The following is a 22,581-nucleotide window of genomic DNA, read 5'->3' on the forward strand; positions in this document are numbered from 1 at the left end:
AAGAGGGGAAAAGTGTTAATGAAAACGGTAAAAATAACTAATAATGACTACTTTAGCATTCATGCCAACAGACATTATTTTATTGCTTAAAAGTTGAATGTATTTTCAGTTTTCAAAAGAGCTTATTGTTGGCAATTAGTTAGAAAAACATAACTATTGAATTGATATTGAAAGTCTGTGTCATTAGTATTATACAGTATATTTCTTGAAACGTGGAATGCAAATGGCCTGCACTGTTTTTGATACGGCATGTTTTATCTATTCACCTGTCTTCTCCATGTGTTTTTGCATTTTGTGCATTTATACAGTTGCACTAAAAGTATGCTAACAGCCAAATCTTTGATATCCTTGTTTCTGTATCTACATAAGTGGTGTAAACTGTCCCCATCTCACCCGAAGCACTATCTAATATCTGTACGCTAATTAAGTCTAAACTATTGTTAACTGGCTAAGTAGCCATGGAGCCTAGAAACAAACATTTCTCAACTGATCCCAGACGGTTCCCATGACAAAAGATGCACAACTATAGAAAACTATAATCAAGTCAGACTGGGGAGACCGGGGCTTTGTTTAAATTGTTAGTAGCTGTTATAACCTGTGGTACGTATTCTGATGCTCATAAGACTCGCATTTCTGTCAATGAATAAGGTCAGTTTACTATTATATTGGTTGGTAATATCACATATGTCCCATATCAAACGTGGATTTAGGATGTGAAATGAAAAAGAGCACACTATATAGGTCCAGTATGATTTTAATTTTAATATGAAGGCTTCTTGACAGGGTTTTTCTTACAGAGAACTGCATGTTAAGACAGAACATCCTAAGCTACCAAAATGCTGCAGGACATTTTCCCTTTCTGACTAAATCTATATATAGTTCATGTGAAACATCTCAGTTTTAAATATCAGAACCTTCACCATTCAGATATTTGTAGTCACTTTAACATTCATACATTTTTCATTCACATGACCTCGGGCAGCTGTTTGCTCAAAGGCCTTATAAATCTTTTAATATTCAAAAACCGATTCAAATATAGAGCTTTCCAGGGAAGAAAATTACAGCTCTGATATGTAAACAGGTTAGAGAGAGATATTACATAAACTCTAGATTTACACAGTACACACTGACAAGTCGACAATCGGAACAGTCGGAAGAGTTCACAAAATAGCAGCTAATTTACTCTACTTGGGAGATTCTACACTATTTTGGCATCAGCAGGTTCCCTGTGTATCTGATAACAGATTAAGCATTAAAACGGGATGTAGCATTTCAACCAATTCATTTTAACCAGGTGCTGAATACTGAATATGAGTCATTGCCATTTCTCAACGATGCAGTGTTATTTATCCTGATTTAATTAACATAGAAAATTAAAACAGAGACATCTGTGTACATATTTCTATTGAAAATGGCAGTGGTAATTCATCAAATGACAGAAGAGAGAGTTCAGAATAGATGTGGGTACAATTCTGCCTTTTGAAATAACAAATTGGGCCCTGATTACAGTGGTGGAATGATACTGTACTATCTCAGTAATGTAAGTGAATAAATCTCGCTCAGTTTATTCAGTGTTTCCACCCTACTGTTGTATCAGTGCAGCACAGGCTACATTTTCCCAGATCAACACGAAAATCAAAAATCGTATGTTTTTGACATGATTTTCTATTTTAAATATTAGTATATGAAACATAGACATATCTGACCTTCTCATGTACTTTAAGAATAAAGCTTTTGTGCACCCATCAAAAAGGAAATATAAAACATTCATGCAACCATAACAAATATTTTTTAAAGATTTAAAAAAAACATTGCGAAACGTGTTTCAAGCTAACTGTTGCTCATACAGTACAACACAGTGGTTTGTCCCATTGTATAATTTTTTAAATCTTTGGTGGCATATACCTGAAGACCTTTATAACAGAACAAAAAAAAACACAAATAAAATGAGATTTTGATAAATATAATATTTAAAACATTAAAGTATTGAGATGAACCCCTCACATGCAGTGCAGTTTATCTTTTGTAAGGGCTCTACATGTACAGGAGACTCTAGAGATAATAAAACCAGCAAAAGAGTCATTTGTTCCTGATTTAAAGTCAACATGAAATGCTTTTTTTTGCATTTTCCTGAAACATGGAATATTTATGAATAAAAGAATATACTGTATACTGGACTTCAGACTTGATTGGTTTGGAAGATACTGACAGATTTGTGACATCATGCAGGAACCTTTTTGCCCACCAGTTGTATATAGTGTATTAATATATATTAATAGTGTATTAAATCTAATAAACTTTGTGTGTAGAGCGTCTGTCACTTGGATGCTATTTGTTTCTATTTATACTTGGTTAAAATCTAACAGTTTTTTTTTATTTATTTTACTTTATGGACAATAATGTATATATGTAATAATGTATAATTTATGTAACAAGCACTTAAGAATTGTGAACAGTAATTTCATGTTGACTTTAAGCAGAGTAAAAGATGTAATTCCCTGTAATTCACTGATTGATGTGTGTCACATTCAGCATTCTGATGCTTCATATTTTCCCAAAATGGCCCAACGTCAAAAAATAATAAAATCAGCCCCAGTTTTCATCTCTATTAGGTATTAATTTAATTTTGTCCATGGCCACGTTCACACTGTAAAGGTTAGGGAGTGACAACCCATTAAAATATGGGATGAATTTCCTAAATGATCACTTTATGTGTGTACTGAGCAGAACTCTGAAATCATCATGTTTTGGAGTCTTGTGCTGTTTTTGACCCAAGTAATACTACAGCAACCAAATGCTCATTACATTCAACTATTTTTACAAAATGGCTGTTGACAGAGAAGTTGTTTATTTGTGAAAGTCTGCTTCACTGAGCCTTTTCCTGCTGTGTTGCCAAGTCCACTTATTATCAGCATATTTGGGATTATGGCTTCACCAATTTATGTAGATAGGTACAGTACAATATTTTGTCTTTTGGATTTATTTAGGTTTATATTTTGGCTTGTTCTTGTTTGCTGACAACATATGTAAGTCAAACCTCGTATCTCCTTCCCTGCGACTTTCTTGTACTATGCATAAAGCAGAGCGACAAATCTAGTTTAAATGCATCATCTAATTGTTCTCTTCAGTTGTATACAAACAGTGAAGACGTTTTTAAATGTGGCTGTCACTCCCGTAAATGACTGAATTGTGTGTACAGATCAGGATGAACTGTGTGCATGACCCAAGTTGTATAAAGCATGCTCCTGCAAATTAAATCTAATGCCTTTTAATGCCATTCTTACCTCAATTCTACAACTGAAGGCAGTATACAGACTAGGGTTTTTTGCTTGAGAAGCCCTTGTTTTTTGAAGATGTTTTATAAAAAATGTTATCACAGTAAAGTGGTGAGAAAACGAAGTATAAGAACAGGTGATTGTGAGAGGGCTGTTCCGCTCACAGTTTCTGGGTGAAGTTTTCAGGGAAGACTCCTTTAGCTACGAGGTTTTTATTCTCAAGCCAGTGGGACTCTTTTACACCCATTAACCAGCCGTCATCCTGCGCATACAAACAAAAACACAATGAGTCACTGTGCGATTGTATGCATGTATGAACATGGGTGCCGAGACTGACCTGATCGTCTGGGTTGACAAAGGGAAGCACGAGCACAATGTCTCCAGCCTTCAGATCAAGTTCATCGCTGTCTGTTGCTCCGTAGTCATGCATCACTTTCACCTACCAAAAATCATATAAGTAAATTGTCCCTCTCTTTGTGTGTGTGTGAGTATATATATATATATATATATATATATATATATATATATATATATATATATATATATATATATATATATATATATATATATAATGTGAGCAGAAAATCTATATATATTTTTAATCACCAGATTTTATCACAAGATTTTATTTAAAAATATGAATACTGCTATGTAAAAATATATGAAGAAACTGTTACAAAGAAATAAAAATTTCAAGTAAATGTAAACACATTTCTAATCATCAAAATATGTGAAATGTGTCACCTGAAAAATGTTTTCTAGACAGTTTTCTAAAAATAATAAGCAGAGCAACTGTTTTCAACTGTACTAAGAAATGTTTCTTGAGCATCAAGCCAACATATTAGCAATGATGATGCTGATTTTACATTTTTACATTATATATATATATATATATATATATATATATATATATATATATATATATATATATATATATATATAATTTAGTCAAAATACAGTAAAATGCAGTGACGTATTATAATGTAATATAATAGTATAAATACTACAATTGTGTTTTCAGTGCATCTCACCTTATAGAGAACAGATGGAGGGAGCTCTGCATCTGATGAGCCATTTGTCACTGTTGGCGCTTCATTCTAAAGATAAAGAATAAAGAGAAATACCTTAATTATACCTCATTCGCTAAATATAATAAAACAAACCTGTTAGATATAGAAATATACACCACGGTGGAAACCTGCCACGCCCACAGAACAACATGATCTACTTCTGATCCATCCTAAGTTCCTACGACGTTACTCCACAGTAATACCAAAATGAATCTTGTTCCTCTTACACTTTGAAGCTCCTCCCACTGAGGCGGCTCTGACTTCGCCTCCCAAGCCTGAGCCGCACCACTGCCCCAGTTTGCATCTGCATCTTGCTTTAGCCCTACCTGGGACCCTTCCTCGCCCCAGCGCTCCGCACCATCATCCTCCCAGTCTAGCTGCGCAGGTGCAGCTGTTTCCCCACCCCAGCCTGCCTGCGCAGACACGCTGTCCTGCCCGTCCCAGCTGGGAGGTTCATACGGCTGTACGGAGGGAGCCGGCTCATCCTCCCACTGAGGAGCCTCGTACGGCTGCCGGCCAGCTTCTTCATCCGAGTCCCACTGCTGGGAGGGCTCTGCAGCGGGGGTCTGATCGGGCTGGGATGGGGAGGAAGGGTCGCCAGGGTTGTTTGTCGGATTATGGGAGGTAAAATACACGGTGGGAGAAAAGGCCAGGCAATATGGTAAAAGATGATTTGCAAATGATTCGCAAGAAAAAGGGAATGAAGGAAAAGATGAAGAGATGTGAATTATGGTATTATGATTTAATGTTCATTCTAAACTGTCAAAAAGACTTTTTTGTTCTTGTTTCAGCAACGGATGTCTGTTTTCAGCTCAAAAATCTACTAACTTGACCTGTCTGAGCTCCAGACATACCGCGACTATTAAAACTATTGGATACGGCTTAACTTTTGCTGAATGTCTCTTTGTTTATCAATCCAACGAATGTAGAATAATTTCATCCAAAAGACCCATCGAATGGTTTTCTTTTTTGGCTCTTTGAGTGCAAGCCACTGCCATGATTGGTCGAACCACAAGAAGATTATCTCAAAAAAGTCCCGATCCGTCACAAGAGTGCCAGCAGAGCACACGGTCTTACCTCCCATGAATCCCATGCAGCCTCCTTCCGTGAGGAAGCACAAAATGAAAGAGGGAGATAAATGAGGGCTATAATAACTGTGCAAAGTATGTCTGTCACCATGACAATAGTAAGAGAGCTCTCATAAACCTTATGCTCATAATAGTGTTCAGAGCTTATTATTACAGCAAACATGAGAGGAAAGCATTCGTTAAAGGTGAAGTGATCTAAAAGTGGATACTGGAACACCGTGTACAGGAGTAAGAAAAAAATGTATACAGTAATATTCACAATGAAGAAGCCCAGACAGAGTCTATAGACTATATTTTTGATGAGATTTTAGGGGAAAAATTATGGAAATCTGTGCAGTGAATGCAATCCTGGTAAGCTGTGTCAAACAGAGCTGAGGGCAATATAATACAATTAGTAGCTGAGAGCAAAGTATAATTATCCAAAATATTTGTTTATATACTACCTTTGAAATGTTTTTGTTCTCTTGTGCTCACTATCAGACTGCATATGTTTGATAGATATACAGTAAAACTAATACTTTGAATACTATTAACATGCATGACGTGCAAGCAGGGGGACAGAGGAAACATGAATTTCGGTCCACTTTAAAACTCAAGATTACAAGATGTTGCATGCATGTGCTGAATTCACAACTGCAAACTAGCATACTACTCTCACTACTTTTACTTTATGTCGGCCCCCTTCCTGGGTTTTGTTTTTTGTGGATCTTTTGGTCTACTTCACTTTTTCATGCAGGTCCTGTTTAAGTGATTTCTTGAATGTGAACAGGTGTGGTAGCAATCAGGGGGCAAACACTTTTTCACACATGGCAATGTGAGTTTGGATTTTATAATAAAAACCTTCATTTAAAAACTGCATGTTGTGTTTACTTGTGTTACCTTTGATTAGTATTTAAATTAGTCTGATGATCTGAAACATTAAAGTGTAACGAACATGCAATAAACCACAAAATCAGGAGGGGGCAAACACTTTTTCACACCACTGTATATAGCAGGAATAGTAAAGGCGGTGTGTGGGTCCAAATTCAGTAATGGTTCTGCTTGACTGTAAACCCTGACCTTTAGCCTTTGCCATCCTGACCCTTCCTGTCCTCTGACCCACAGCTGGTGAGCTGAAGTGATCTAAATCCAGCAGACTACACACTACTGGACCATTACACTGCTGTGCACAGCACAAAACACCAGAAAAAGGGTAATAATAAGGTGACAACATGTTTTTTGGGGGGTGATAATGGAGGATGAATTTGCTAATTAAGAATGGAGATGATATCTAAAGGAAATGGAGATGAAGCCAGGAAGAGATCAGTAAGAGTGCTTAGATAAGCAGGGGAGGGAGTCATTTGACCTCTGACCTGTGGCTGGGTTGAATTGTTAATGTCAGGCACCATTTCATCTTCAAGCATGTTAATGGTGTTGTCCTGTTTCACCTCCTGAGATGAAGTCGGCCTGGGCGGCCGTGACACCGGCGGTCCTTCTCTGGACTGCCACGCGTGCATGCAGGTACACACAATCAAGAGAAAAATACATAACACGCTGATGGTTAAGACATCAAATCAGAAGCGCTTATGGTTAGTTTTTTATCTCTGTAACATGCTTTAGGTTTAAAAAAACGTATGGTGATTGCATTTGGAAGCAAACGTCATGGGATGGACCTTTCAGAAATGCATTTATTTTCAATAAAAATTAAGAAAATATGTATGATTTTGTCATGGGATATGCATTTGTTGTCATGGGAACATCCCAGCTGAAGATAATGAGGAAATGACATCACTTCCTTTGACAAGTGCATACCAAACGACTAAATAATGACACGTACATGCTCTGCTCAAGTCTCTACTAACAAGGAGTTAAGGATGATGACTTTGATTTGGAAAATGACCATGACATGATTCACAGGAATGAATACCATAAGTATATAGTTTATAAATAATACTAGAATAACACGGTTTTAATTATTATTACCAATCACATACATATTTACATGGTTATGTTCAGTTTTTTTATGAGAAAAAAACCCATAATTTCTTATCAGGAGATTCATCACCTATTTAAACACGTATTTAAACCCCACGGCAGTGTATGTTGTATAAATGTATAAAAAAAGGGACACTTTTTATACATAGTGTAAGACATAAACAAGATACAAATACATAAACATAATATAATGCACACATAAAAACATCAGGTCTCTCACTGTACCTTTGCTGGTGATTTAGGGGCGTCTGACCCGGACTCTGAGAGGCTGTGATTGGCTGCTTCTTCACTGCATTAAAGAAAAAAACCACACTGGTAAATAAATACTACACGAGACAGTCAAGAGTGTCCTGACTGAAATACATCGCTAGGTGGCAGCAGAGATCAGTGTGAATACTGCAGACAGATTGGTTTGAATCACTACCATGCACAATTACTGCATTTCAAAGACATTCCAGACATGCAGTTATATTTTCTGTGTCAGCATGTACACACAGCCCCATGCAAGCAGTAATTTTCAATAGCAAACAAGTGTTAGTGCAGTTTTAATAAATCAACTGTGATTTGTCACAAAAAAAGGTTACAGGAAAAACGTATGCTTCTCAAGTGAAAACAAATGTTTCTCAGTAGTGCTGTCCAATGATCAATTGCTATTAACCGATTCCAAAATAAAAGTCTTTGCTTATAATATACTGTGTATATTTATCATATATATACACACACATACATAATATACAGTAATATACAATAATTATATGTTTGTGTTATGTTGTTTTCAAAATATATACTGTATGTATTTATATACATAATAAACATACACAAAATACAAATATATATTATATTATATGAATATACTATATTTTGCATGCAATTAATAGCGGTTATTCATTTCACTGCACTATTTCTCAGAAAACTCTTCAGAAGAAGTCTCAGATATTGCTTTCTTCTTCTCTGCTAAATTTGTGATGTCATTAAAAGGATTTACACACCAAAACAAGCGTAATCTTGTTGAAGTGATGCACAAACACACACATAAAACATTGTTACCTCTTCCCAGTGCTTGCTGTCGTGACACCTTTTCTGTGGGTTATTTGGGGGAGCGTTGGTTTAATTTACAAGGAAAACAAGAACTCGCACATCCGTGTGCTAAACTACAGGAAACCTGAAGCGTCTATACAGACAGGAAATATCCCAGAATAAAGGCACTCACTTGGCTAGACGCTGCTCATCCAGTTTGGTCATGATATCACTCAGATTCTGGTTCAGCTGGGTGTGAGAGAGAGCAACATACCCTGGTAACTAACAACAATAATTTCATTTATCTCTTGTTAATCAAGCTCTTATTATTGGCTCACTTTGCCCATGTCCCTGTGAAATTTGTCCTCCAGGCCGGCAACACTCTGGAATGTGTTAACATAAATGCCAACACGACTGCAGAGAGAGAGAGAGAGAGAAAACGATGAGTCAACATCGGATCATTTAAAGGGAGGAAGAATGTTTGAGCTCACCAAAAAGGTATATTCTGTTATATACTAGTCGTGATGTTATTCAAATCATGCTGTTTTTTTCGGTTGAACATAAAATACCAATATTTGCACAGTTTTTTATATAAAGACTCAATAAGATAAACTGCATAAATGATGTCCTAAATCATACAGGTCAACAGTTTAGGGTCAATAAGACACTATTTATTGAAAAAAAAAATTAAACAAGAAGGTGACAGTAAAGACCTAAATATATATATAAAAGTATCTTAAAAAAATAATGCATCATAGTTTCCACAAAAATATTTAACAGTTTTACACTTACATTTAGCAGACAACTTTATCCAAAGCTATAAAAATTTTAACAATTCATTTTTACAAAAGCATTTTTTAATAATAAGTAAATATTACAATAATTTATAAAAAATCACGCGAGTGAAGACTGGAGTATTGATGCTGAAAAATCAGCTTAAAGTTACATTTTAAATCACTTTAAACTGTTATTATATGGAAAAGAGAAAATACTGCAAAGACGTCCTCTTGTGTTCCCACAGGAAAAAAAAAAACAGCAGCTAAAATAAGGTTTAGAACAATGTGACGGTTACCCATTTTGAGGTGAACTATTCCTTTAAAAAGAGGGGCAGGAATACGAGAGATAAAAAGAGATGGTGCTGGTTTTTACCTGTCCCACAGGGTGGGAAGTTCCTCCTGGAGATCATAATTGATCTCCTCAAACACCTTCTGAGCTCTGCCCAACTCTTCCTCAGCCTAAACACATACAGACACATCAACACACACACGGTCATTAGGATAAACACACTATCATTTACGATAATATATATACAAAGAATTAGGCATTTAATTCTGCATGAATAGACTGTGGACAAATGCACCCTGTGATCTGATTCCTTTCTACTGGAAGCTCCAGAAAGCATTATTAAATAAACATAAAACATCTACTCACTGCATGTATTATTTAAATGTATTATTATTTTATTTATTTACATAAAATGCAACTCTGAATAATGTTTTGCTGTATTTCTTCATACAATGAAAACAAATTATGGCTGTATTGTTTGGTGAATAAATTATAAAAATACAGAAAGAATACATTTTTGTTTATTTAGTTTATTTATATTTTTTACATTTATTTTAATTTAAATTGCACCTCCATTTAAGGGTTCAGGCTCAGACTGTCAAGCTGAAAATTCACAGAAATAAATATTAAAATATATTCATATAGATGGTTAGATAGAAAATGGTTATTCGAAATTGTACACAATTATACTCGATATTAAATAAATGCAGTCTTGTTGAGCATGACAGACTTGTTTCCAAAACTCTTAAAAATCTTCCTGACCCCAAACTACACAGTATTCTTTTAAACAAACATATATTTTATGTCATACGTACAAAAGCATGAAATGAATACACCTGAGGAAGCCACGTATGAGTGGGTGTGGCCTGTGAGTACGTGGGTGGGGTTATACGGATTAAGGGAGGGGTTACAGGCTGAGTGACAGATGAGTCACCTGGTTTCTGGAGAGGTTAGTTTGAGCGATCTGATGCGCTGTGATTATTCCCTGAGCCCAGCCGGGAGCGGCCTTCTCCACCAGAGCCAGAGGCTAGACGTGCAGCGAAGAGACCACAGACACTGCAGTGCTCATGTTAGCTCACACAAAGACAACAGCTTGTGCAAAACACACACTCAAGCATATGAACTGACTCCAAAATGCAATTAATTATGCATTATGGCAATAAGCCGGTTAGTTAACGAGGTTTAAGCACAAAGAGCCAGAAAGCAGCGCATCAGCATACATTAAGAAGCAGGGACGAGCTTTCAGTACCTTGGCAATCTTGGCCTCATCCTTTTTCTTGCTTTTCTGTATAGAGGCAAAATGATGTCTGGCGCTGTCAAAATCTACCAGCTTCCTTTCACGCTTAGCGATGCGAGCCTGTAGATGGAGACAGAGTCACAAGTTGATGGTTGCCAAGGTGTTGTTATAAGGTTGTGAGTGCGGTTAGATGGTTCTTGCTATGTGATGCAACAAATTCTGGTGTCTAGATGCAGCCGGAAACCAACTTCAGTCTGTAAAAATAGATGTATATGGCGCATTAATGATAAAAGTCATGCATTCGTATGACGATTTATGCCATGATGTCATGGATGAATTGCTTACATGGACAATATTTTTTGGATTGCTCATATTTCATTTAATGACAAAACAATCATTTTTCTGTATATTATTTAATACAATTTAATATTACTATTTTTGAAAACTAGAATAATCAGTGATTCAAACGTCTTGCATTGATGTTATTTTAAAATGAATTATTAATTAATGATTATTTTAAAAATGATTTAATTTAAAAAATGTTTTAAAGTTGAATGTTTAATAGTGTATACATTTATTGCATACCAATATAATGATCCATTTCAAAATTATACAAGGTTTTTTTTTCCTTAAGAGATAGTACACAGAAACTGTGACGAAATAAAATCCTTCTAAACATTTTCCAGCATTTCAGTAATAAAAGTATCCATATTTAAAATGCATGCACAATACCACAAAGCACAACCATTACTGTACGATGCTTGGCAGCGGTGAAAAGTCATTTACAAAACCACTTCTCGATTGATCCCTTCTAGTAAACTCAAGAGATGTGGATTCACACGGCAATTAAATTACCACACAACCTTAGTGTTTGTCAAAAAACGGTAGGTCATTTAGCTGGGAATTTTTACACGGGTGGAAAAACACAGACGTTCTGAATTCGGACAGCAATAAAATCACTCACTAGTTCCTGTAAATGTTCAAATGTTCACATGCACCACTTATTAAAGCAAAAACAAACCTTTATGTCTGGAAACTGAGCCAGATATGTGTCCATTGAGACGAGGGCATTGTCCACAAGATTCTGGTGGAAATCTTGCCAGAGGAGGTCAGTGTCCTGTAAAACAAATGTGGTCAGACGCGTTCAGCAAGACACATACTCTCTCACACACTGACAAACCGCTGATGACAAAAGTCTAAATATACAGTATGTGTACGAAACTATTCTAAAACAGAGTTCACTGCAGAAGCACTACTTTAGCTTAGCCAGCACCAGCTCTAGGCTAGACCGTCATGTTTACCTCCAGATTATTATCCATTTCTTTCTCTATCATCTCCTTTACTCACAGAGAAACGGGTGAGTGGAAGAAATCAAAGAAATGTAGAAAACAGAATCAATTTGCAGATTGAACAGAGTAAACAGAGATCTAAACACACTGTGGACAGCAGTAATCCTTCCCTTGCATACAGTCTTAAAGGAATAGTTTTGCTAGGGGGTGAATTTACTAACCTTTAGGTCATCCAAGGTAAAGATTTGGAGAAATTTAGCATTACATAATTTTTGCACCAACAAAACCTCCTTTGCACCAACCTCTGCAGTTAATGGGTGCCATCAGAATGAAAGCCCAAACAGCTGATAAAAAAATAATCCACACTCTAATTCTGATGAAAGAAACTCATCTTCGATGGCCTGAAGGTGACTACATTTGAGGATAATTCTCATTTCGTGGATTTAGAATTAAAATATATATTTATATATATTTTTAAATGCCTTTAGGCTGATTTATTTGATCACAAATACAGTAAATTATTAGAATTTCAAATAACTGTTTTATATTTTAATGCATTTTAAAATGTAATTTATTCTTGTTATGCAAAGTCTTCAGTGTTACACGAAATCGTTCTAGTATGCCGATTTGTTGCTCAATAATTATTATATTGTCATCAAGGTTGGGAACAGTTTTGCTGCTTGTGAAAAGAAAGAAAAAACATTTTGAACGGCAATGTATATTTCGAATGCTGGCAGATTTTGGTATCTTCGAACATCTGAGATAAGTATCTAATTTCCTGTTTACATTAACATTCTCCTCTGGTTTGGTATCTGGTTTGTGACATTACTGAGATCTCTTCTGAAACTAGCGACACATTTGAGGTCTCTCTGGCGCTTTTGCATACGCCACGTAAGAATCAAGAGACTTAAAAAGAAACAGCCAACATTTCAAAGAGATTTTCCTTTCCTATGAGATTTTTCACACCGAAACCAATAATGTCACACAATCCAGACAGAGTGTTTTTGCTCTGCCAGTGACATCCTTGCACACCTCTGCGATGGAGTCCACCTCCTCTTTGCCAAACCACTCGGGGTCGTACATTTCTGCCAGACAGTCATGCAGACGCTTCGAACACTCGTGCATGGCTGCGGAAACAAAAAAACTGGTCAGCTAAGAGACAGTCAGTGACACAGATACCTGCTCAGTCACTCAACCCAAAACACAAGCATGCTATTTCTCTTCGTGTCTTTCAGAGAAGTGAGAAGTGCTGTGGGCACAGGGGAGGAAGCTGAGGGATGGGGTTTTGCATTAGGGTAGCACACTTGAGTCTGCAGTAAAAGGCAGAAGGCTGCCTACTTTGCATTTCTTAAATGTAGTACCATTCACCGGTGGTTAAAGTGGTAGTTCACCCATAAATAAAACTGCTGCATTAAAGAATTGGAATGTGGTGTACCGACTGCTTTTATGGTGTTTTATGTCATGTTTGGAGCTTGACAGATCTAGTCACCCCAAAAAAATGCACTAACATGTTGTCAAACTTACATGTTCGAAGCCAGAAAATTAGTAAATGATGACTGAATGAGGGAGGGTAATAATGACAGTGTTTCATTTTTAAGTGAGCTATCCCTTTAAGAGCAAACAAGTATGGCCAGACCTGAAAACACTTTCCACATGTTTACAACCTAGAAAGAATTTGTGACTCCCTTATCTGTGTTAGACATGGAGGCAGGTACTACTATAAATGCAGGACCAAATGTGTTCAGTCTCGGCTGCTTTTAGAGAAGCTCCTGTGTTTTATCTGCGTGAAGGCTGCACAAAGGAGCATGATAGGGTCATTGCACATTTGGTTCTACTTTTGGCAAATTACCATACTGAATATATGTTTATTTTTAATGTTTTTGCACATGACTGTGTTTGCTTTTTCTAAATGAAAGGCGTTAAAAGCATAGCTCATGTCATTATTATCTATTCATCTTCAATTTGTGTAAGAAAAATGGTATGAATTTATTTCTTTGATGAAACATAAAAATATATATTATCAATCATGTCAGCGTTTCTGTTCACACAATGAAAGTCAATGGTTACCAAAATATATATTTTTTGGGTTCTGCAGTAGAATGAAAGTCATGCAGGTTTGGAACATCATGATGGAGAGTAAATGATAATCGATTGTTGATTAAACTCTCATTGATTTTTACTTTTTTTTAATATATACACATACACACAATTCGAGTCTTACTTTTCACTGCCGTCATATATGCCTTCAAGTCTTTCTGCAATTTGGTGCCATCAGCCTGTAGATATAAGTCAGAAGAAACCATGAGGGTTACAGGTCAAATGTCAAGGCAAGGAATATATTAAGGGGTGGGGGGGGTCAGAGAGGGTGAAGGTTTAAGGCTGTTACCAGCTGCTTGTTGAATTTGCCCACTTCCTCCTCAAATGCTGTGTCTTTTGTTTCATCTGCCTTTCCCAACTTCTGCAACACCTATCAGAGAGCAACAAAATACAGCCTACATCATACATGCACATTCAAACACATACCACTTCTGCTTTGCTGGTTTGCAGGCCGGCCTTTGTGTTTGTGGGGAGAATTTATAAAAATCATAATTTAACAAATGGCTCATTTTCTAACATGCATGCTAATAGGCAACTAGTTAAGAGACCCTAAAATCAAGTGTTACCAATATATTTGATGAGAAACTGTTTTAGTTGCATCAAATCATCTAATTAACTAATAAACGTATCACACCGTACCCGGTTAGAACTGTATAAAAATCATAAACATCCTACAGTCGATGTGTCCTAAAAAGTTACTTGTACCATGTTTATCTGAATTTATGTCAAACTAATGAACTTGTTTCTTGTGATTTACAGTAATAATTAAAAATAATTATTTATTATGTTATACATTGGTGTCACGTTTAACCACATCCTATAATTATGATGAAATCATCAGCCTGACATTATTGCCTTCTTCAGCAGCTGTCAAACATTTTAAATGATTTGGACTTTTGATTAATTAATCAGATTCAAAAGGTTTCACTGCATTTTTAATTTTAGGCAAATGAAAATACAGTCTTAAGTCAAGTCAAGTCAAGTGGCTTTTATTGAGAGTGTAGATGTGTCTGTTTGTCTTAAAAAGGTGTCAAGAAACAGCTTCTTAAATCCCTTGCCACCACAAACGGTGCTTTCAGTATCGGTTCCATGTTCCTCTTCCCCATGAAGAACGCTGACATCCAGTAACCGTTCATAAAACATGAAACTTATTCGAGGAGTCTTACAATGAGTTCCAGAGCATGTGTCACTGACTGAACTTCACTTACTTTCCAAGCGCGCACACGAACACCTTCCGAAAGTTCAAAGCCCAATGTCCTTTTATTCCATAGGATGTTTTCATTATACAAGACATAACTATTTCCTAGCAGATTTAATTACGCACATTTCCTTCAGAGTTCAGATAGCCCCACTTCCTGTCCGACATGTACGAGGTAGTGCTTGAATCCTGTTCTATTTATTCAGAGGTCATTTCCTTTTCCTTCTGCTCCCCCATATCAAGTCCTGGTGGCATATTAAACATGCCGTGCCATTTGTGACCCAAAGAGATCGGTCTCCGCCAGCCTGACACGAGCAACAGTATAGAACACCCCATGACATCTGCTTCATAATGTCAAAGATTTCAAGCCGAAAGGATGAAGTTTATCACATTTCTCTATTTTAAAATGCTTTCTAAAAAGTTTAATATGCAAAGGCAACTAGAAGTAAGCCATCTGAAGGTTAATACACTAAACAGTCTACTACTAAAACCCACCTAGAGCAACATCACTTTCAATAAATTGCTACACATAACAGGAAACTTTCTGTTCACTTTGTAGCAAATGTCAAACTAAATACAACAATACAGTAAGTTCCAGAGAAGTTCCTGGTCTATTAGAGAAAAGGAATTCAAAAAACGCTCAAAGGGAAATCACAGAAACCTCTAATCTCTCCCTGGCTTTCTCTTGGCCTATATTAATAAAGGCAGTGTCAGCTGTGCTCTTCTTGAAGAATGTATGAATGTGTATTACCGTGCTGGGAGTGTTTGAAAGCTGATCCTAAATGCACTGAGGTAGGACCCCCTCCCTCGAGCCCCCCGACATCTTAAAATACAGCGGTCTGAATCTGTGTCATGATGACCTGTGCTCCCTGTGCAGTAGAGCAGATCTGGGATGAAGGCATTCTCTCTGACTCAGAGGTCTTCCAGGAACACTATGATATGACTGTACTCACTGAGCTAATGGTCGAACGGCATGGATTTTTATCTAGAGAGCAGGCGCTTGGTGAACGGTATGATAACATGATGCAGAATGTACAGAAGATGATTTTCTGAAATAGAGCAACATTCACTAGTATGACTCTTTTAGTACATTTTGTTAATACTTAGTTTTGAGTCAAGCAGGCATGGTTATTGGTCAACTGAAGAAAAAAAAGATTATTTAATTAAGCAGGCTGGCTATGGAGAATATGCTACTTTTCATAAATTGGGGGTTGATGAGATACTTTTATGTTTTTGAACATTTCTCATACTCACCAGTGCCTTATTTATTTGATCAAAAATATTAAAAAACAGCATGTTGCGAAACGTTGTTACAATTTTCAGCATGATTACTTTAGTTTTTGTATCAGTTTTCTTTTGTAAATCATAACACAGGTGCAATTATGGATTCTATGCATCTAATTATACATAAAATAAGCTGTCTTCATCCGAACACGGCATTGATGGGAGGATCGTATCATTCTGCTGATTTCATTGTTTCATTTCATGCAACTAAATTAACTAATTTATTCTTTTAAGAAAAAGAAAAATATTTATTTTCAACATCCAAACTGCATCCACATGTGTTCTTCAATCATACTGCGCATTAGGAAATCATTATAATGCAGCCAAAGATTAGTTATATGAAACAATTAGTTAACCTCCAGAGTCCAGAGCTTTATAATCATTTTTCATGTAGACGTACAATGAAAATCATTAATTTAAGGAATAGTTTACCCAAAAATTAAAATTGCACCATAATACTCACCCCTAAGCCATCCTAGGTGTATATGAACGCAGAGTTTTAAAATAATTTATCCTGCTCTTCCAAGCTTGATAATGCAGGTGGATGGTGGCCATGATTTTGAAGCTTCATAAATCGGTACTGTGTCATAAAACTAACCTATACACCTTCGGAGGGTTATCGCATGTCCTCTGAAGCAAATCGCTGGGTTTTTGTTACACAAATATTTCTACTTTTTAAATTAAATTTAATTCTTGACATTGTGCAAATGGCTATACTCAGTACTTGCTGATTTATGGAGCTTCCAAATCATGGCCATCATCCACCAGCATTACCAAGCTTGGAAGAGCCAGTGACTGTCTTCGTCTGAAAGAAGTAAGTCATACACACCTAGGATGGGTTGGGGGCGAGTAGATTATGGCATAATTTTCATTTTTGGGTGAACAATTCCTTTAATGACCTATCACAAGCACAAATGGTTTTAAAAGAACTAGAAGCAATACAATCTTCAGGAAGTTCTATTTTGAGAGCATTTAATAAATGTGCAACCATAAACTAAGGTATTTCCTATGAAAAAATACAAAAATATCCTAACTGTCTCAACTTTTGTTCAGTTACACTTCTGCTCTAGCTTCTGTACTCTTCTGATTTACAATTGAAATTAAGTACTGGAGTAGTGTCATCATACTGTGCGTTTCCTCATTTGGAAGCTGACTTGCATAATGCGTCCGTGTCCTAAAAATTAGCTTAAATTACAATCTGTAAATATGGCTTTAGAAGACTAATATGGTACACAAGTCATATGAACTGCCTTTTTTGGAATCTCTGCATTCAATTGTATGTGAGCAGCAGGAACCTTTTTCAAGTTGTCTCCTTTTGCGTTTCACAGAAAAAAGCCGGGACTTTGACATGAGTAAATGATGACAAATTTTCATTGACTGGAGAACTATTTCTGAATCAGCATGTTCAACTTATACAGCTCTGATCAGACCAGCGCCAACCATTTGTCCGGCAGCTGAGAGATTCCTATGAGTGTGTGAGTGAAACACTCGAGCAACTGAGAGGCAAGTTTATACTAATTGATGCAGTTATCCATATTAACACACCCTCATGATCTGTTGCCATACGCAAATTCATTTTCTCTTTCCCATGCTACTTTTACTGATTTCTATACTGTAAAATAAGACATTTTTAGCTCCAAACTGCCCAGACTGAGCTGTATTTCTGGGACAAATCTGTATAAATTAAGCGCACACCCACACTTCTGCTGTTTTATAGGAGTGGCAAGCGGATGGGCTTAATTAGTGTGTCTGTGGAGCCTTAACTAACAGGTTAAAGGAGCTTACAGTGAGAGCGATTTAGCAGTAGCCTGCATGTGCTTGCGTGAATTTATGACCGCATTCTCTCAAGCATAAGCCAAATGTCACTTCATCTGTATTTTATAAAGGCCCTTGGTCTTTACTTCTGGTCGATGTGCGCTGGTGTTCAGTTACAGCCCCAAAAATACCCCAGACCACAGCCGCTGCTATTCACACACGCCACAGTTTGTGGCACAAGGGGCTTCTGGGGATTAGCTCACAGCTACAGCCTGTCTGCTATTCATAGCCCAATCCACACACTGCTCTACAGATCTATGAGGATGGACAGGTGTGTGGGTGGAGTGCGGAAGAGGGGTGTGGCTAAAGCTTGAGCTTTCGACTGACAGGCCGCCTGTCCAATCAGAGCAGAGGTCAGGGGGAGACTGAGGACGCTTCCTTTGGATTCTAATCTGAGAAAAGGAGGTGGTTGTAACTTTGCACCCATCTCTTGTCCTCCAGGGTCATTCTGCGACTGGACACTTCTGGAATGTTTCTACAAAAAAACGATTGGGTAACTCAAGAATAGCCCGCCTTGATGTTCCAAATTAGTGACAAACATCGTCTAATGACAGACAGGTGTATGTGGGAGAAGTGAAGAGTGAGAAAAGTGCAGAGATGTGGGCCATTTGCCACTAAAGGATCATGGTTAACTCTCCTCTACCTGGACGAGTTTCAGGGAGGAAGAGGAGACAGCGAATGCAATAACATTGATGGCCTGTGTATCACTTAGAACGGAGTGTATACACACACACACACACACACACAAATACGCATATAGATACTTTTAGAGTGAGTCCAGCTTTTCACACCTTAAAGAGGCAGAGACAGCTGAGGACTTGAGCCACCGTGAAGTACACTAAATGCAACTAAAACAAGTGCTGACAAATAATATTTAGGCCAACTGTAACGCCTACAGACAAACGAAATCTGCCAATATTAAATGGATAATTCATGCAAATATTATAATTCTGTCAACTGAAGCAACATAAGAAATCTTAATAAGTATATTCCAAGTTTTCTGAAGCTAGATACTTCATGAAATAGTCTTCGTGGTGAGGTTCAACAAGGTAGCTAGACAGCAAGTCTCTTGTGGTCTGATGGCCGAAATGGTTAGTTCATCCCAAAATGAAACATTTGTCTTTCTTGTCATTTTAAACCCGTATCCTTTGTTCATCTTCATAACACAAATTGTTCTGACGCTACGAGAATCCTTTTTTTTCGTGCAAAGAAACAAAAAGACAAAAATATCATAATTTACCCAACTATTCTCCCCCAAGCGTGCACATAAGCGTAATGCTTAATAAGAGCTGAAGACGTAACTCGGGGGAGAAGAATGGTTGAGTAAATTGGTAGTAAATTATTTTTGTTTTCTTTATGGAAAAAAAAGTATTAATTTAGCGTTGAAAAACAGAAATTGAGCCACTGATGTGACATGGACTGTTTTACCGATGTATTTACTACATTTACAGACACGAGAACTGGATCTCAGAAAACTCAAAATTACACACAAAACAACTGAAAATAGGCTCTATGAGTCTAGCATGGACAGAAGAGCTACAGGAAGAGGAACACAAACACAGAAGCAGACGAATAACTAAATAACTCTCCTTGTGAACATCTATATGACTGAAAAGTAATGCGCCTTCTTGATTTATAACGACAGGAAATGATAAAACTATCTTTCCAAGAAATCTCCTATCCATGTCTAAGCCACTTACAAAAAATAATAGTGTGAAAGAACATTAAGCATGAAACAGCCTAAATGAAAAAATGACCAGTATTAAAAGACTATCGATTTCTGATGTCTCTGTACTGATTCTAGTGCTAGTTTGGATTAATAACTCAGATTATAAACAGTGTGCAAGCGACAGATCCCTAAAAAATAAACCTAGACTGGATAAATTGATCAAGTACTTCATATAACTCTGGAGTCCAGCTGTGCGTTCTGGGAGGCCAGCGGTCATTTGCAGCGTTTAGTGTGGAAATGACACTTCCTGTGTACCTCCTGCTTTCGGTTTGGGGGATGTTTTTGTTGATGCACCACTCATACCCTGAGACTTAAACTGTGCCCCAACACGGCCATTTCCAAACCGATCAATATGTTCCCAAGAACCACAGATTCATTTGCAGCGGACGTAATGCTGTTAGTCCATTCATGTTTTACGTCCAGGTGTATCTCTAAGGAAACATTCTGTCAGAATGTTACAGGAGAGAGTGAGACTAGCTGGTTTTTGTAAGGGACGAGTAATTATAAAGCGATGGTTGTTTTCTCTAGCGGTGGGTTTTACGAATCCAAACAGCTCAAACTGTGAAAAAAAGAAAAGAAAAATACACCGACACACATTCAGACAAGTGCAGAGTATATAATGAGGAGAGATTATAGACAACAGTCTTCATAATAGTTCAGCGAGGGACAAGTCGTCACATGAGAGCAATTTTAGAAGTTAGAATGTCTCAGTTACTTATAGTGGAGCCTACAACACGTTTTACACGTTTTATTTACTTATTAATTTATTTTACTTTAATTTTCATATTTAAAAAAAAAAAGTAGCTCCCTAACTTTCCCCATATGACAACATGCCCATAAATAATCAATTATTTTGTGCTTTAAAATTATACATTTTTTTGTTGTTGTTGTTATTTTTACTTGGGAAATGACAGAAATTACATTACATACTTTTTCTACTCAGGTCTTTAGGGTACGTGCCTAACTTTTTCAAAATAAACGAAACCTAACCTGACAAATGTTCAAAAGTGTCACAGATAGTCCCAGTCTTCACCACTAGGTAACATGATATAATATAATATAACGAATGGTTGATTCAATGGAAAGGAACTCAAATGTCAAAAAGAGCTTTGGTCACTGACAGCTGCTCTTTAACGCACTTCATCTCAAATGACCCCATCGGTCTCAAACATAACTTTAAAAGAAACTGCTCTTTGAATGAGAAATAAAAACACCTTTTCAACGCAAGAGAGCCTGACAAACACATGAGTGAGTGTAGTATGAAGTGTTTCATATCTACAGTAAACAGTGTCAGATCATTTGATCAGTCGGTCGCGGCTGAATGTTCAAACTAAATAACAACAATAAAGCACTTACAAAAAGAGTAGATGCAAGCACGCATACCTTCTCTTGTGCTCGGGTTATCCTCTTCTGCACATTACTGGCCAGTTTCCCGGCGTTGACTCCTTTCCCTACCTCTGCCATGTTTGAGCTTCAAGTTTCCAAAGCGAATAAATAAATAAATAATCAAACCGTTATGAATGAAGCGAAGCGCAGAGAGGCCAGCGGGAGATACAGAAGGACTGTAATGTATGGGGAAACGCTGTCGGATCAACAGGAGGTCGGTGGGTAAACCCTCTTAAAGAGACAGTGCGCGAGTTCAGAGTCCTAAATGTGGACGCGAGGTGTTATTATTAGGCTAAACTCCCTCCAAACTACGCTTTAACGAAGTTTAAAGTTAAAACTGGCAGGCAGTTTACGGGCTAACGGGATCCGTTATTCGCTTCTGGTGACAAGCGACTGAAAAACAAGAGAGAGAGAGAAAGAGAGAGAGAGAGACCTGGATTATGTTTCCACTCCTTATTATAGACGCGCTCTTAAAGCCACAGGTAAAATTGTTATTAAACATTTTGATTAATTAAATAGGTATTATTACATAGAATAAAAAACTTTCAAATAAATACATTTATAAAAATGGATCAATTTAACGGATTTAAATAAGCAAAAATGTCTAAACGTACAGAACCACAGGCAAAAATGCAGTGATGTAAAACCAAAACATTTTTCAAATAATATTTTACTCATTTATTATGCTGATTTTTTTCACTGTACAAATTAGCCCTTTATACATCACGAAAAAAAGTTGCCTATTAAGTTTTAGGATGGGAGCGCTTGCAAATGAATTATTATTTTTGAGGGTCTAGCATCTGAATTCAAAAGCCCTGCGTTATACCACTGATAAGCTATAGTTACATTCACCGTTGCTCTGCAGATGTTCGTTTCATTGTCAGTTCGATAAAAATCAATGCAACCAGGATTTTGGTCAAGTCAGTGACGTGCTAACTGGCATTTACGTTTATTTATTTATCAGATGCTTTTAATATAACATAAGAGGTTTATCGTGAAAATGAATTCTATAAAGCTTCTAAAATGTCCTCCTTTTTAGCCTTTTGAGAATTGAAAA

The 22,581-nt window shown here is 36.8% G+C and overlaps 1 protein-coding gene across 2 annotated transcripts; it reads right to left on the reverse strand.

The window, feature by feature from the left end:
• Positions 1-738: 738 nt before the first annotated feature.
• Positions 739-21,944, reverse strand: bin1b (bridging integrator 1b). Of its 2 annotated transcripts, XM_043242535.1 has the most exons (18): positions 21,522-21,944; positions 14,402-14,482; positions 14,237-14,291; positions 13,048-13,142; positions 11,748-11,843; positions 10,739-10,846; positions 10,424-10,516; positions 9,574-9,659; positions 8,763-8,838; positions 8,618-8,673; positions 8,455-8,487; positions 7,633-7,696; positions 6,786-6,914; positions 5,423-5,446; positions 4,573-4,920; positions 4,307-4,372; positions 3,613-3,714; positions 739-3,537 (listed from the first exon to the last, which is right to left on the reverse strand). In XM_043242535.1, exons 1-18 carry the CDS (start codon positions 21,600-21,602, stop codon positions 3,436-3,438), a joined length of 1,695 nt encoding a protein of 564 aa, XP_043098470.1. In that variant the 5' UTR covers positions 21,603-21,944; the 3' UTR covers positions 739-3,435. The 2 variants fall into 2 exon arrangements, with proteins under 2 accessions (XP_043098470.1, XP_043098469.1); XM_043242534.1 differs by lacking the exons at positions 4,573-4,920; positions 5,423-5,446; positions 6,786-6,914; positions 10,424-10,516 and having other exon boundaries at positions 21,522-21,940.
• Between the last annotated feature and the right edge of the window lie 637 nt (positions 21,945-22,581).

The sequence above is a fragment of the Puntigrus tetrazona genome, chromosome 6 (genome assembly GCF_018831695.1).
Source record: "Puntigrus tetrazona isolate hp1 chromosome 6, ASM1883169v1, whole genome shotgun sequence".
In the NCBI taxonomy this organism is placed as follows: Eukaryota; Metazoa; Chordata; class Actinopteri; order Cypriniformes; family Cyprinidae; genus Puntigrus; species Puntigrus tetrazona.